This window comes from Oncorhynchus masou, unplaced genomic scaffold (assembly GCF_036934945.1).
Source record: "Oncorhynchus masou masou isolate Uvic2021 unplaced genomic scaffold, UVic_Omas_1.1 unplaced_scaffold_628, whole genome shotgun sequence".
Taxonomy (NCBI): domain Eukaryota; kingdom Metazoa; phylum Chordata; class Actinopteri; order Salmoniformes; family Salmonidae; genus Oncorhynchus; species Oncorhynchus masou.
In genome coordinates, this window is record NW_027012709.1 from 422,198 (window position 1) to 442,112 (window position 19,915).

At 40.1% G+C, this 19,915-nt stretch overlaps 1 protein-coding gene across 1 annotated transcript in view; it reads left to right on the forward strand.

The window, feature by feature from the left end:
- Window positions 1-19,915, forward strand: part of LOC135536526 (amyloid beta precursor protein binding family B member 2-like) — a 60,137-nt gene that overhangs the window by 36,236 nt on the left and 3,986 nt on the right. The window contains exons 10-13 of the mRNA XM_064962834.1: window positions 5,131-5,233; window positions 11,290-11,373; window positions 11,547-11,662; window positions 19,163-19,414. Coding sequence (XP_064818906.1) covers window positions 5,131-5,233; window positions 11,290-11,373; window positions 11,547-11,662; window positions 19,163-19,414 — 555 coding nt within the window. The remainder of the gene's footprint in view (window positions 1-5,130; window positions 5,234-11,289; window positions 11,374-11,546; window positions 11,663-19,162; window positions 19,415-19,915) is intronic.

Here is a 19,915-nt window from a genome sequence, read left to right on the forward strand (position 1 = left end):
TGGTCCTAGGGCTCAGGTCCTCCGAGAGAGAGAAAGAGAGAGAGAAGGAGAGAATTAGAGAACGCACACTTAGATTCACACAGGACACCGAATTGGACAGGAGAAGTACTCCAGATATAACAAACTGACCCCAGCCCCCGACACATAAACTACTGCAGCATAAATACTGGAGGCTGAGACAGGAGGGGTCAGGAGACACTGTGGCCCCACCCGAGGACACCCCAGACAGGGCCAAACAGGAAGGATATAACCCCACCCACTTTGCCAAAGCACAGCCCCCACACCACTAGAGGGATATCTTCAACCACCAACTTACCATCCTGAGACAAGGCTGAGTATAGCCCACAAAGATCTCCGCCACGGCACAACCCAAGGGGGGGTGCCAACCCCGACAGGATGACCACATCAGTGAATCAACCCACTCAGGTGACGCACCCCTCCTAGGGACGGCATGAGAGAGCCCCAGTAAGCCAGTGACTCAGCCCCTGTAATAGGGTTAGAGGCAGAGAATCCAAGTGGAAAGAGGGGAACCGGCCAGGCAGAGACAGCAAGGGCGGTTCATTGCTCCAGAGCCTTTCCGTTCACCTTCCCACTCCTGGGCCAGACTACACTCAATCATATGACCCACTGAAGAGATGAGTCTTCAGTTAAGACTTAAAGGTTGAGACCGCGTTTGCGTCTCTGACATGGGTAGGCAGACCGTTCCATAAAAATGGAGCTCTATTGGAGAAAGCCCTGCCTCCAGCTGTTTGCTTAGAAATTCTAGGGACAATTAGGAGGCCTGCGTCTTGTGACCGTAGCGTACGTGTAGGTATGTACGGCAGGACCAAATCAGGTAGGTAGGAGCAAGCCCATGTAATGCTTTGTAGGTTAGCAGTAAAACCTTGAAATCAGCCTTTGCTTTGACAAGAAGCCGGTGTAGGGAGGCTAGCACTGGAGTTATATGATCAAATTCTTTTGTTCTAGTCAGGATTCTAGCAGCCGTATTTAGCACTAACTGAAGTTTATTTAGTGCTTTATCCGGGTAGCCGGAAAGTAGAGCATTGCAGTATAAACCATATACCCTAAACACAGTACCCTACACCCTGTGCCCTATACCCTACTCCCTGTGACCTATACCCTGTACCCTATACTCTGTATTCTGTACCCTACACCCCATACCCTGTACCCTATACCCTACTCCTTGTACCCTATACTCTACACCATGTACCCTACACTCTATACCCTATATAATTTACCCTGTACCCTATACCATATATAATTTACCCTGTACCCTACACCTATACCATATATAATTTACCCTGTACCCTACACCATATATAATTTACCCTGTACCCTATACCCTATACCATATATAATTGACCCGACACCCTATACCATATATAATTTACCCTGTAATCTACACCATATATAATTTACCCTGTACCCTACACCATATATAATTTACCCTGTACCCTACACCATATACCATATATAATTTACCCTGTACCCTATACCATATATAATTTACCCTGTACCCTACACCCTATACCATATATAATTTACCCTGTACCCTACACCCTATACCATATATAATTGACCCTACACCCTATACCATATATAATTGACCCTACACCCTATACCATATATAATTTACCCTGAACCCTACTCCCTTTACCATACTCACTCTACCCTACACCCTGTACCCTACAACCTATAGCCTACAACCTATAGCATACACCCTACACCCTATAACCTATATCCTACACCCTATAACCTATATCCTATACCCTACAACCTATATCCTATACCCTAAACCCTTCAACCTATAGCCTACACCCTATACCCTAAACCTATACCCTACACTCTATACCCTACAACCTATAGCCTACACTCTATACCCTACAACCTATAACCTACACTTTATACCCTACAACCTATAGCCTACACTCTATACCCTACAACCTATAGCCTACACTCTATACCCTACACTCTGTACCCTACAACCTATAGCCTACACTCTATACCCTACAACCTATAACCTACACTTTATACCCTACACTCTATACCCTAAACCCTATACCCTTTAACCTATATACCCTAAACCTATAGCCTATACCCTACAACCTATAACCTGTACCCTACACCCTACAACCTATAGCCTATACCCTAAACCCTATACCCTACAACCTATAGCCTACACTCTACCCTACAACCTATAACCTATATCCTATACCCTAAACCCTATACCCTAAACCTATACCCTAAACCTATACCCTAAACCTAAACCCTACACTTTATACCCTACAACCTATAGCCTATACCCTACAACCTATACCCTACACCCTATACCCTACACCCTATACCCTAAACCTATACCCTAAACCTATACCCTGAACCCTAAACCCTTCAACCTATAGCCTACACTCTATACCCTAAACCTATAGCCTATACCCTATAACCTGTACCCTACACCCTATACCCTACAACCTAAAGCATATACCCTACACCCTCTACCCTACACCCTGTACCTTACACCCTAAACCCTATACCCTACAACCAATAGCGTACACTCTACACTCTACCCTACAACCTATAGCCTATATCCTATACCCTACACTCTATACCCTACACTCTATACCCTATACCATACACTATAAAACCTATAGCCTACAGCCTATAGCCTGTACCCTACAACCTATAGCCTGTACCCTACACGCTATACCCTACACTCTATACCCTATACCATACACTATAAAACCTATAGCCTACAACCTATACCCTGTCTAGTGTCCTGGTCCCTGTCTAGTGTCCTAGTCCCTGTCTAGTGTCCTAGTCCCTGTCTAGCGTCCTAGTCCCTGTCTAGTGTCCTAGTCCCTGTCTAGTATCCTATACCTTGTCTAGTGTCCTAGTCCCTGTCTAGTGTCCTAGTCCCTGTCTAGTGTCCTAGTCCCTGTCTAGTGTCCTAGTCCCTGTCTAGTGTCCTAGTCCCTGTCTAGTGTCCCAGTCCCTGTCTAGTGTCCCTGTCTAGTGTCCCTGTCCCTGTCTAGTGTCCCTGTCCCTGTCTAGTGTCCCTGTCCCTGTCTAGTGTCCTAGTCCCTGTCTAGTGTCCTAGTCCCTGTCTAGTGTCCTAGTCCCTGTCTAGTGTCCCAGTCCCTGTCTAGTGTCCCTGTCTAGTGTCCCTGTCCCTGTCTAGTGTCCCTGTCCCTGTCTAGTGTCCCTGTCCCTGTCTAGTGTCCCAGTCCCTGTCTAGTGTCCTAGTCCCTGTCTAGGTGTCCTAGTCCCTGTCTAGTGTCCTAGTCCCTGTCTTGGTGTCCCTGTCTCTGTCTTGGTGTCCCTGTCTCTGTCTAGTGTCCCTGTCCCTGTCTAGTGTCCCTGTCCCTGTCTAGTGTCCCTGTCCCTGTCTAGTGTCCCTGTCCCTGTCTAGTGTCCTAGTCCCTGTCTAGTGTCCTAGTCCCTGTCTAGTGTCCCTGTCCTAGTCCCTGTCTAGGTGTCCCTGTCCCTGTCTAGTGTCCCTGTCTAGTGTCCCTGTCTAGTGTCCTAGTCCCTGTCTAGTGTCCTAGTCCCTGTCCCTGTCTAGTGTCCTAGTCCCTGTCTAGTGTCCTAGTCCCTGTCTAGTGTCCTAGTCCCTGTCTTGGTGTCCCTGTCTCTGTCTAGTGTCCCTGTCTAGTGTCCTAGTCCCTGTCTAGTGTCCTAGTCCCTGTCTAGTGTCCTAGTCCCTGTCTAGTGTCCTAGTCCCTGTCTAGTGTCCCTGTCTAGTGTCCCTATCTCTGTCTAGTGTCCCTGTCCCTGTCTAGTGTCCTAGTCCCTGTCTAGTGTCCTAGTCCCTGTCTAGTGTCCCTGTCTACTGTCCCTGTCCCTGTCTAGTGTCCCTGTCCCTGTCTAGTGTCCTAGTCCCTGTCTAGTGTCCCTGTCCCTGTCTAGTGTCCTAGTCCCTGTCTAGTGTCCTAGTCCCTGTCTAGTGTCCTAGTCCCTGTCTAGTGTCCTAGTCCCTGTCTAGTGTCCCTATCCTAGTCCCTGTCTAGTGTCCTAGTCCCTGTCTAGTGTCCTAGTCCCTGTCTAGTGTCCCTGTCTAGTGTCCTAGTCCCTGTCTAGTGTCCTAGTCCCTGTCCATGTCTAGTGTCCTAGTCCCTGTCTAGTGTCCCTGTCTAGTGTCCTAGTCCCTGTCTAGTGTCCTAGTCCCTGTCCCTGTCTAGTGTCCTAGTCCCTGTCTAGTGTCCTGGTCACTGTCTAGTGTCCTAGTCCCTGTCTAGTGTCCTAGTCCCTGTCTAGTGTTCTGGTCCCTGTCTATTGTCCTAGTTCCTGTCTAGTGTCCTAGTCCTTGTCTAGTGTCCTAGTCCTTGTCTAGTGTCAGAGAGAGGGGGATGGAGAGAGAGGGAGGGATGGAGAGGGGGATGAGAGAGGGAGAGAGGGATGGAGAGGGGGATGAGAGAGAAAGAGGGAGAGAGCAATGCAGAGGAGAGTGGCAAAACCTAAGTTTATCCATCATTTATTGGTGTGTTGCAGAGAGGAATATATTTTAGAGAGAGAGAGAGAGGGAGAGACAGAGAGAGAGAAAGAGAGAGAGAGGGGGAGAGAGAGAGAGAGGGGGAGAGAGAGAGAGAGAGAGAGAGAGGGAGAGACAGAGAGAGAGGGAGAGACAGAGAGAGGGAGAGACAGAGAGAGGGAGAGACAGGGAGAGACAGAGAGGGAGAGAGAGAGGGGGAGAGAGAGGGAGAGAGAGAGACAGAGAGAGAGGGAGAGAGAGAGGGAGAGAGAGACAGAGAGAGAGGGAGAGAGAGAGGGAGAGAGAGAGGGAGAGAAGGAGAGAGAGAAGGAGAGAGAGAAGGAGAGAGAGGGAGAGAAGGAGAGAGAGGGAGAGACGGAGAGAGAGGGAGAGATAGAGAGAGAGAGATAGAGGGAGAAGAGAGAGGCTGACCTGGTTAGCTGTGTGTGCAGAGCAGAGTAGACTTAGAGGGGAGGGGAGTGTCACTCCCCAGGTGATTTGGCGAGACAGCTTGACACTCTTTCAAGAGAGAAATTTTCTCTTGGGTTATTCTAACTAATTTACTCCGTCTCTCCTCCTCTCTTCTCCCCTCCTCTCTGCTCCTCTCTTCTCCTCTCCCCTCCTCTCGTCTCCCCTCCTCTCCTCTCCTCTCCTCTCATTTGAAGATCATGTCGGAGCGCAAGCATGCTAAAGAGTTATCAGGGGCGTTGTCAGGGGGCGTGTCTCTACACGACAGAATGCAGTCAGGACTAGACCTCCCACTACAAGGTACTCTACTCTACTGTAATCTACTCTACTGTAATCTACTCTAATGTAATAACTCTGCTCTACTGTAATCTACTCTGCTCTACTGTAATCTACTCTACTGTAACCTACTCTACTGTAATCTACTCTACTCTACTGTAATCTACTGTAATCTACTCTAATGTAATCTACTATACTGTAACCTACTCTGCTCTACTGTAATCTACTCTACTCTACTGTAATCTACTCTACTGTAATCTACTCTGGTCTACTGTAATCTACTCTACTGTAATCTACACTACTCTACTGTAATCTACTCTACTGTAATCTACTCTATTGTAAACTACTCTACTCTACTGTAATCTACTCTGCTCTACTCTACTCTGCTCTACTGGAATCTACTCTGCTCAACTGTAATCTACTCTGCTCTACTGTACTCTGCTCTACTGTACTCTACTCTGCTCTACTGGAATCTACTCTACTCTACTCTGCTCTAATGTGCTCTACTGTACTCTACTATAATTTACTCTATTGGAATCTACTCTGCTCTACTGTAATCTGCTCTACTCTGCTCTACTGGAATCTACTCTACTGTAATCTACTCTACTCTACTGTAATCTACTCTACTCTACTGTAATCTACTCTAATGTAATCTACTATACTGTAACCTACTCTGCTCTACTGTAATCTACTCTACTCTACTGTAATCTACTCTGGTCTACTGTAATCTACTCTACTGTAATCTACACTACTCTACTGTAATCTACTCTACTGTAATCTACTCTATTGTAAACTACTCTACTCTACTGTAATCTACTCTGCTCTACTCTACTCTGCTCTACTGGAATCTACTCTGCTCAACTGTAATCTACTCTGCTCTACTGTAATCTACTGTACTCTGCTCTACTGTACTCTACTCTGCTCTTCTGGAATCTACTCTACTCTGCTCTACTCTGCTCTACTGTGCTCTACTGTACTCTACTATAATCTACTCTATTGGAATCTACTCTGCTCTACTGTAATCTGCTCTACTCTGCTCTACTGGAATCTACTCTTCTCTACTGTAATCTACTGTAATCTACTCTACTCTACTCTGCTCTACTGTAATCTACTCTACTCTGCTCTACTGTAATCTACTCTACTCGGCTCTACTGTAATTTACTCTGCTCTACTGTACTTTACTGTACTCTGCTCTACTGTACTCTCCTGTACTCTACTGTAATCTACTCTACTGTACTGTACTCTACTCTGCACTACTCTACTCTGTTCTGCTTTATACTGTATCACATATACTGTATACTGTATCACATATACTGTATAGTGTATCACATATACTGTATCACATATACTGTATACTGTATCACATATACTGTACCACATATACTGTACCACATATACTGTATAGTGTATCACATATACTGTATCACATATACTGTATCACATATACTGTATAGTGTATCACATATACTGTATAGTGTATCACATATACTGTATAGTGTATCACATATACTGTACCACATATACTGTATAATGTATCACATATACTGTATCACATATACTGTATACTGTATCACATATACTGGATACTGTATCACATATACTGTACCACATATACTGTATACTGTATCACATATACTGTATAATGTATTACATATACTGTATCACATATACTGGATACTGCATCACATATACTGTACCACATATACTGTATACTGTATCACATATACTGTATAATGTATTACATTTACTGTCTCACATATGCTGGATACTGCATCACATATACTGCATCACATATACTGCATCACATATACTGCATCACATATACTGTATACTGTATCACATATACTGGATACTGTATAACATATACTGTATCACATATACTGTATATTGTATCACATATACTGTATGACTTATACTGTACCACATATACTGTACCACATATACTATATTCTGTATCACATATACTGTATACTGTATCACATATACTGTATCACATATACTGTATACTGTATCACATATACTGTATTGTATCACATATACTGTATCACAGATACTGTATCTCATATAATGTATAATGTATTACATTTACTGTCTCACATATACTGGATACTGTATCACATATACTGTGTACTGTATCACATATACAGTATCACATACTGTATACCTTATCACATATACTGTATCACATATACTGTATCACATATACTGTATATTGTATCACATATACTGCATCACATATACTGTATCACATATACTGTATCACATATACTGTATACTGTATCACATATACTGTATCACATATACTGTATAGTGTATCACATATACTGTATAGTGTATCACATACTGTATCACATACTGTACCACATATACTGTATAATGTATCACATACTGTATCACATACTGTACCACATATACTGTATAATGTATCATATACTGTACCACATATACTGTATACTGTATCACATATACTGTATCACATATACTGTATACTGTATCACATATACTGTACCACATATACTGTATACTGTATCACATATACTGTACCACATATACTGTATCACATATACTGTATAGTGTATCACATATACTGTATAGTGTATCACATATACTGTATACTGTACCACATATACTGTATACTGTATCACATATACTGTATCACATATACTGTATACTGTATCACATATACTGTATAGTGTATCACATATACTGTATACTGTACCACATATACTGTATACTGTATCACATATACTGTATCACATATACTGTATACTGTACCACATATACTGTATCACATATACTGTATACTGTATCACATATACTGTACCACATATACTGTATAGTGTATCACATATACTGTATAGTGTATCACATACTGTATCACATATACTGTACCACATATACTGTATAATGTATCACATACTGTATCACATATACTGTACCACATATACTGTATAATGTATCACATACTGTATCACATATACTGTACCACATATACTGTATACTGTATCACATATACTGTATCACATATACTGTATCACATATACTGTACCACATATACTGTATACTGTATCACATATACTGTACCACATATACTGTATCACATATACTGTATACTGTATCACATATACTGTATCACATATACTGTATCACATATACTGTACCACATATACTGTATACTGTATCACATATACTGTACCACATATACTGTATCACATATACTGTATCACATATACTGTACCACATATACTGTATACTGTATCACATATACTGTACCACATATACTGTACCACATATACTGTATCACATATACTGCATCAGATACTGTATACTGTATCACATACTGTACCACATATACTGTATCACATATACTGTATACTGTATCACATATACTGTATCACATATACTGTATCACATATACTGTATACTGTATCACATATACTGTATACTGTATCACATATACTGTATCACATATACTGTACCACATATACTGTATACTGTATCACATATACTGTATCACATATACTGTATACTGTATCACATATACTGTATACTGTATCACATATACTGTATCACATATACTGTATACTGTATCACATATACTGTATCACATATACTGTATCACATATACTGTATCACATATACTGTATACTGTATCACATATACTGTATAATGTATCACATATACTGTATCACATATACTGTATCACATATACTGTATCACATATACTGTACCACATATACTGTATACTGTATCACATATACTGTACCACATATACTGTATACTGTATCACATATACTGTATCACATATACTGTATCACATATACTGTATCACATATACTGTATACTGTATCACATATACTGTATACTGTATCACATATACTGTATCACATATACTGTATCACATATACTGTATCACATATACTGTATACTGTATCACATATACTGTATCACATATACTGTATCACATATACTGTATACTGTATCACATATACTGTATCACATATACTGTATCACATATACTGTATCACATATACTGTATACTGTATCACATATACTGTATCACATATACTGTATCACATATACTGTATACTGTATCACATATACTGTATACTGTATCACATATACTGTATCACATATACTGTATCACATATACTGTATCACATATACTGTATACTGTATCACATATACTGTATCACATATACTGTATCACATATACTGTATCACATATACTGTATCACATATACTGTATACTGTATCACATATACTGTATCACATATACTGTATCACATATACTGTATCACATATACTGTATACTGTATCACATATACTGTATACTGTATCACATATACTGTATCACATATACTGTATCACATATACTGTATACTGTATCACATATACTGTATACTGTATCACATATACTGTATCACATATACTGTATCATATATACTGTATCACATATACTGTATCACATATACTGTATCACATATACTGTATCACATATACTGTATCATATATACTGTATCACATATACTGTATCACATATACTGTATCACATATACTGTATCATATATACTGTATCACATATACTGTATCACATATACTGTATCACATATACTGTATCATATATACTGTATCACATATACTGTATCACATATACTGTATCACATATACTGTATCACATATACTGTATCATATATACTGTATCACATATACTGTATCACATATACTGTATCACATATACTGTATCACATATACTGTATACTGTATCACATATACTGTATACTGTATCACATATACTGTATCACATATACTGTATCACATATACTGTATACTGTATCACATATACTGTATCACATATACTGTATACTGTATCACATATACTGTATACTGTATCACATATACTGTATCACATATACTGTATCACATATACTGTATACTGTATCACATATACTGTATCACATATACTGTATCATATATACTGTATCACATATACTGTATCACATATACTATATCACATATACTGTATCACATATACTGTATCACATATACTGTATCATATATACTGTATCACATAAACTGTATCACATATACTGTATCACATATACTGTATCATATATACTGTATCACATATACTGTATCACATATACTGTATCACATATACTGTATCACATATACTGTATACTGTATCACATATACTGTATCACATATACTGTATCACATATACTGTATCACATATACTGTATACTGTATCACATATACTGTATCACATATACTGTATCATATATACTGTATCACATATACTGTATCACATATACTGTATCACATATACTGTATCACATATACTGTATCACATATACTGTATACTGTATCACATATACTGTATCACATATACTGTATCATATATACTGTATCACATATACTGTATCACATATACTGTATCACATATACTGTATCACATATACTGTATCATATATACTGTATCACATATACTGTATCACATATACTGTATCACATATACTGTATCATATATACTGTATCACATATACTGTATCACATATACTGTATCACATATACTGTATCATATATACTGTATCACATATACTGTATCACATATACTGTATCACATATACTGTATCACATATACTGTATCATATATACTGTATCACATATACTGTATCACATATACTGTATCACATATACTGTATACTGTATCACATATACTGTATACTGTATCACATATACTGTATCACATATACTGTATCACATATACTGTATACTGTATCACATATACTGTATCACATATACTGCATCAGATACTTAATTGGATTGTTGTACATACAGTGGTTTGGTGTGTGTGTATATATATACAGTGGGGTAAAAAAGTATTAGGTCAGCCACCAATTGTGCAAGTTCTCCCACTTAAAAAGATGAGAGAGGCCTGTAATTGTCATCATCGGTACACTTCAACTATGACAGACAAAAATGAGACAAATAATTCCAGAAAATCACATTGTAGGATTTTTTATGAATTTATTTGCAAATTATGGTGGAAAATAAGTAGTGTGTGTGTGTGTGTTCAGCAGAGTTCCCCACTCCAAAGACAGAGTTGGTCCAGAGATTCCGGCTGCTGTATCTGGGAATGAAGCCAGTAGACAGACCTATAGGTGAGACACACACACACACACACAGACCTATAGGTGAGACACACACACACACACACACACAGACCTATAGGTGAGACACACACACACACACACAACAGACAGACAGACGTACTCTGTGGTAGTTAGTGAGTGATCTTGACCTCTAACCCCTGACCCCTGCCCTATGACCCTAGGTATGGACATATTGAACGGGGCCATAGACAGTCTGATTGGTTCTTCCAGTAGAGAAGAGTGGAAAGCTGTTAACCTCAACGTGGCCGATGCTACCCTCATTATCAGCAACCACCAGGTAACATACACTATATACACCTCTACCCTCATTATCAACAACCACCACTATATACACTATATACACCTCTACCCTCATTATCAACAACCACCACTATATACACCTCTTCTCTCATTATCAACAACCACCACTATATACACCTCTACCCTCATTATCAACAACCACCACTATATACACCTCTACCCTCATTATCAACAACCACCACTATATACACCTCTACCCTCATTATCAACAACCACCACTATATACACCTCTACCCTCATTATTAGCAACCACCACTATATACACTATATACACCTCTACCCTCATTATCAACAACCACCACTATATACACCTCTACCCTCATTATCAACAACCACCACTATATACACCTCTACCCTCATTATCAACAACCACCACTATATACACCTCTACCCTCATTATCAACAACCACCACTATATACACCTCTACCCTCATTATCAACAACCACCACTATATACACTATATACACCTCTACCCTCATTATCAACAACCACCACTATATACACCTCTACCCTCATTATCAACAACCACCACTATATACACCTCTACCCTCATTATCAACAACCACCACTATATACACCTCTACCCTCATTATCAACAACCACCACTATATACACTATATACACCTCTACCCTCATTATCAACAACCACCACTATATACACCTCTACCCTCATTATCAACAACCACCACTATATACACCTCTACCCTCATTATCAACAACCACCACTATATACACCTCTACCCTCATTATCAACAACCACCACTATATACACCTCTACCCTCATTATCAGCAACAACCACTATATACACTATATACACCTCTACCCTCATTATCAACAACCACCACTATATACACCTCTACCCTCATTATCAGCAACAACCACTATATACACCTCTACCCTCATTATCAACAACCACCACTATATACACCTCTACCCTCATTATCAACAACCACCACTATATACACCTCTACCCTCATTATCAACAACCACCACTATATACACCTCTACCCTCATTATCAGCAATAACCACTATATACACCTCTACCCTCATTATAAACAACCACCACTATATACACCTCTACCCTCATTATCAACAACCACCACTATATACACCTCTACCCTCATTATCAGAAACAACCACCACTATATACACCTCTACCCTCATTATCAGAAACAACCACTATATACACCTCTACCCTCATTATCAACAACCACCACTATATACACTATATACACCTCTACCCTCATTATCAACAACCACCACTATATACACCTCTACCCTCATTATCAACAACCACCACTATATACACTATATACACCTCTACCCTCATTATCAACAACCACCACTATATACACCTCTACCCTCATTATCAACAACCACCACTATATACACTATATACACCTCTACCCTCATTATCAACAACCACCACTATATACACCTCTACCCTCATTATCAACAACCACCACTATATACACTATATACACCTCTACCCTCATTATCAACAACCACCACTATATACACTATATACACCTCTACCCTCATTATCAACAACCACCACTATATACACCTCTACCCTCATTATCAACAACCACCACTATATACACCTCTACCCTCATTATCAACAACCACCACTATATACACCTCTACCCTCATTATCAGAAACAACCACTATATACACCTCTACCCTCATTATCAACAACCACCACTATATACACCTCTACCCTCATTATCAACAACCACCACTATATACACTATATACACCTCTACCCTCATTATCAACAACCACCACTATATACACCTCTACCCTCATTATCAACAACCACCACTATATACACTATATACACCTCTACCCTCATTATCAACAACCACCACTATATACACCTCTACCCTCATTATCAACAACCACCACTATATACACCTCTACCCTCATTATCAGCAACAACCACTATATACACCTCTACCCTCATTATCAGCAATAACCACTATATACACTATATACACCTCTACCCTCATTATCAACAACCACCACTATATACACCTCTACCCTCATTATCAGAAACAACCACTATATACACCTCTACCCTCATTATCAACAACCACCACTATATACACCTCTACCCTCATTATCAACAACCACCACTACATACACCTCTACCCTCATTATCAACAACCACCACTATATACACCTCTACCCTCATTATCAGAAACAACCACTATATACACCTCTACCCTCATTATCAACAACCACCACTATATACACCTCTACCCTCATTATCAACAACCACCACTATATACACTATATACACCTCTACCCTCATTATCAACAACCACCACTATATACACCTCTACCCTCATTATCAACAACCACCACTATATACACTATATACACCTCTACCCTCATTATCAGCAACCACCACTATATACACTATATACACCTCTACCCTCATTATCAGCAACAACCACTATATACACCTCTACCCTCATTATCAACAACCACCACTATATACACCTCTACCCTCATTATCAGAAACAACCACTATATACACCTCTACCCTCATTATCAACAACCACCACTATATACACCTCTACCCTCATTATCAACAACCACCACTATATACACTATATACACCTCTACCCTCATTATCAACAACCACCACTATATACACTATATACACCTCTACCCTCATTATCAACAACCACCACTATATACACCTCTACCCTCATTATCAACAACCACCACTATATACACCTCTACCCTCATTATCAACAACCACCACTATATACACCTCTACCCTCATTATCAACAACCACCACTATATACACCTCTACCCTCATTATCAACAACCACCACTATATACACTATATACACCTCTACCCTCATTATCAACAACCACCACTATATACACCTCTACCCTCATTATCAACAACCACCACTATATACACCTCTACCCTCATTATCAGAAACAACCACTATATACACCTCTACCCTCATTATCAACAACCACCACTATATACACCTCTACCCTCATTATCAACAACCACCACTATATACACCTCTACCCTCATTATCAACAACCACCACTATATACACCTCTACCCTCATTATCAGAAACAACCACTATATACACTCTATACACCTCTACCCTCATTATCAACAACCACCACTATATACACCTCTACCCTCATTATCAACAACCACCACTATATACACCTCTACCCTCATTATCAACAACCACCACTATATACACCTCTACCCTCATTATCAACAACCACCACTATATACACTATATACACCTCTACCCTCATTATCAACAACCACCACTATATACACCTCTACCCTCATTATCAACAACCACCACTATATACACTATATACACCTCTACCCTCATTATCAACAACCACCACTATATACACCTCTACCCTCATTATCAACAACCACCACTATATACACTATATACACCTCTACCCTCATTATCAACAACCACCACTATATACACCTCTACCCTCATTATCAACAACCACCACTATATACACTATATACACCTCTACCCTCATTATCAACAACCACCACTATATACACCTCTACCCTCATTATCAACAACCACCACTATATACACCTCTACCCTCATTATCAACAACCACCACTATATACACCTCTACCCTCATTATCAGAAACAACCACTATATACACCTCTACCCTCATTATCAACAACCACCACTATATACACCTCTACCCTCATTATCAACAACCACCACTATATACACTATATACACCTCTACCCTCATTATCAACAACCACCACTATATACACCTCTACCCTCATTATCAACAACCACCACTATATACACCTCTACCCTCATTATCAACAACCACCACTATATACACCTCTACCCTCATTATCAACAACCACCACTATATACACTATATACACCTCTACCCTCATTATCAACAACCACCACTATATACACCTCTACCCTCATTATCAACAACCACCACTATATACACTATATACACCTCTACCCTCATTATCAGCAACAACCACTATATACACCTCTACCCTCATTATCAACAACCACCACTATATACACCTCTACCCTCATTATCAGAAACAACCACTATATACACCTCTACCCTCATTATCAACAACCACCACTATATACACCTCTACCCTCATTATCAACAACCACCACTATATACACTATATACACCTCTACCCTCATTATCAACAACCACCACTATATACACTATATACACCTCTACCCTCATTATCAACAACCACCACTATATACACCTCTACCCTCATTATCAACAACCACCACTATATACACCTCTACCCTCATTATCAACAACCACCACTATATACACCTCTACCCTCATTATCAACAACCACCACTATATACACCTCTACCCTCATTATCAACAACCACCACTATATACACTATATACACCTCTACCCTCATTATCAACAACCACCACTATATACACCTCTACCCTCATTATCAACAACCACCACTATATACACCTCTACCCTCATTATCAGAAACAACCACTATATACACCTCTACCCTCATTATCAACAACCACCACTATATACACCTCTACCCTCATTATCAACAACCACCACTATATACACCTCTACCCTCATTATCAACAACCACCACTATATACACCTCTACCCTCATTATCAGAAACAACCACTATATACACTCTATACACCTCTACCCTCATTATCAACAACCACCACTATATACACCTCTACCCTCATTATCAACAACCACCACTATATACACCTCTACCCTCATTATCAACAACCACCACTATATACACCTCTACCCTCATTATCAACAACCACCACTATATACACTATATACACCTCTACCCTCATTATCAACAACCACCACTATATACACCTCTACCCTCATTATCAACAACCACCACTATATACACTATATACACCTCTACCCTCATTATCAACAACCACCACTATATACACCTCTACCCTCATTATCAACAACCACCACTATATACACTATATACACCTCTACCCTCATTATCAACAACCACCACTATATACACCTCTACCCTCATTATCAACAACCACCACTATATACACTATATACACCTCTACCCTCATTATCAACAACCACCACTATATACACCTCTACCCTCATTATCAACAACCACCACTATATACACCTCTACCCTCATTATCAACAACCACCACTATATACACCTCTACCCTCATTATCAGAAACAACCACTATATACACCTCTACCCTCATTATCAACAACCACCACTATATACACCTCTACCCTCATTATCAACAACCACCACTATATACACTATATACACCTCTACCCTCATTATCAACAACCACCACTATATACACCTCTACCCTCATTATCAACAACCACCACTATATACACCTCTACCCTCATTATCAACAACCACCACTATATACACCTCTACCCTCATTATCAACAACCACCACTATATACACCTCTACCCTCATTATCAACAACCACCACTATATACACTATATACACCTCTACCCTCATTATCAACAACCACCACTATATACACCTCTACCCTCATTATCAACAACCACCACTATATACACTATATACACCTCTACCCTCATTATCAACAACCACCACTATATACACCTCTACCCTCATTATCAACAACCACCACTATATACACTATATACACCTCTACCCTCATTATCAACAACCACCACTATATACACCTCTACCCTCATTATCAACAACCACCACTATATACACTATATACACCTCTACCCTCATTATCAACAACCACCACTATATACACCTCTACCCTCATTATCAACAACCACCACTATATACACCTCTACCCTCATTATCAACAACCACCACTATATACACTATATACACCTCTACCCTCATTATCAACAACCACCACTATATACACCTCTACCCTCATTATCAACAACCACCACTATATACACCTCTACCCTCATTATCAACAACCACCACTATATACACCTCTACCCTCATTATCAGAAACAACCACTATATACACCTCTACCCTCATTATCAACAACCACCACTATATACACCTCTACCCTCATTATCAACAACCACCACTATATACACTATATACACCTCTACCCTCATTATCAACAACCACCACTATATACACCTCTACCCTCATTATCAACAACCACCACTATATACACCTCTACCCTCATTATCAACAACCACCACTATATACACCTCTACCCTCATTATCAACAACCACCACTATATACACCTCTACCCTCATTATCAGAAACAACCACTATATACACCTCTACCCTCATTATCAACAACCACCACTATATACACCTCTACCCTCATTATCAACAACCACCACTATATACACCTCTACCCTCATTATCAACAACCACCACTATATACACCTCTACCCTCATTATCAACAACCACCACTATATACACCTCTACCCTCATTATCAGAAACAACCACTATATACACCTCTACCCTCATTATCAACAACCACCACTATATACACCTCTACCCTCATTATCAACAACCACCACTATATACACTATATACACCTCTACCCTCATTATCAACAACCACCACTATATACACTATATACACCTCTACCCTCATTATCAACAACCACCACTATATACACCTCTACCCTCATTATCAACAACCACCACTGTATACACCTCTACCCTCATTATCAACAACCACCACTATATACACCTCTACCCTCATTATCAACAACCACCACTATATACACCTCTACCCTCATTATCAGAAACAACCACTATATACACCTCTACCCTCATTATCAACAACCACCACTATATACACCTCTACCCTCATTATCAGCAACAACCACCACTATATACACTCTATACACCTCTACCCTCATTATCAACAACCACCACTATATACACCTCTACCCTCATTATCAACAACCACCACTCTATACACCTCTACCCTCATTATCAACAACCACCACTATATACACCTCTACCCTCATTATCAACAACCACCACTATATACACTATATACACCTCTACCCTCATTATCAACAACCACCACTATATACACTATATACACCTCTACCCTCATTATCAACAACCACCACTATATACACTATATACACCTCTACCCTCATTATCTCTCTCTCTCTCTGTCTCTCTCTCTCTCCCCCTCTCTTCCCCCTCTCTCTGCCTCATTCTCTCCCTCTCCCCTCTCTTCCCCCTCTCTCTGCCTCTCTCTCTCCCCCTCTCTCTCTCTCTCCCCCTCTCTCTCTCCCCCTCTCTCTCTCTCCCCCCCCTCTCTCTCTCTCTCCCCCCTCTCTCTCTCTCTCCCCCCTCTCTCTCTCTGTCTTTCTCTTTCCCTCTGAGGACGTTTCATCCTGTGTGTGTTTGTGTGCTTCCCTGTGTGTCTTTCTCTCTCTGTGTGTATCAGGAGCAGGAGGAGGTGAAGGAGGAGGTGAAGGAGGAGGTGAAGGAGGAGGTGAAGGAGGAGGTGGAGGAGGAGGTGGAGGAGGAGGTGTTGGTAGAGTGCAGGGTGAGGTTTCTGTCCTTCATGGGGGTAGGGAGGGACATCCACTGCTTTGCCTTCATCATGGACGGAGGAGGACAACGCTACGAGTGTCACGTGTTCTGGTGTGAACCCAACGCTGGACAGCTCTCTGAGGCCGTACAAGCTGCGTGCATGGTGCGTACACTCTAGAATATATAGATCTATCTGCAGGCTTCATGCATGGTGAGTACACTCTAGAATATCTAGATCTATGTACAGGCTGCATGCATGGTGCGTACACTCTAGAATACCTAGATCTATGTACAGGCTGCATGCATGGTGCGTACACTAGAATATATAGATCTATCTGCAGGCTTCATGCATGGTGCGTACACTCTAGAATATCTAGATCTATGTACAGGCTGCGTGCATGGTGCGTACACTCTAGAATAATAGATCTATCTGCAGGCTTCATGCATGGTGCGTACACTCTAGAATACCTAGATCTATGTACAGGCTGCGTGCATGGTGAGTACACTCTAGAATACCTAGATCTATATGCAGGCTTCATGCATTGTGAGTACACTCTAGAATATCTAGATCTATATGCAGGCTTCATGCATGGTGAGTACAGTCTATAATATCTAGATCTATATGCAGGCTTCATGCATGGTGAGTACAGTCTATAATATCTAG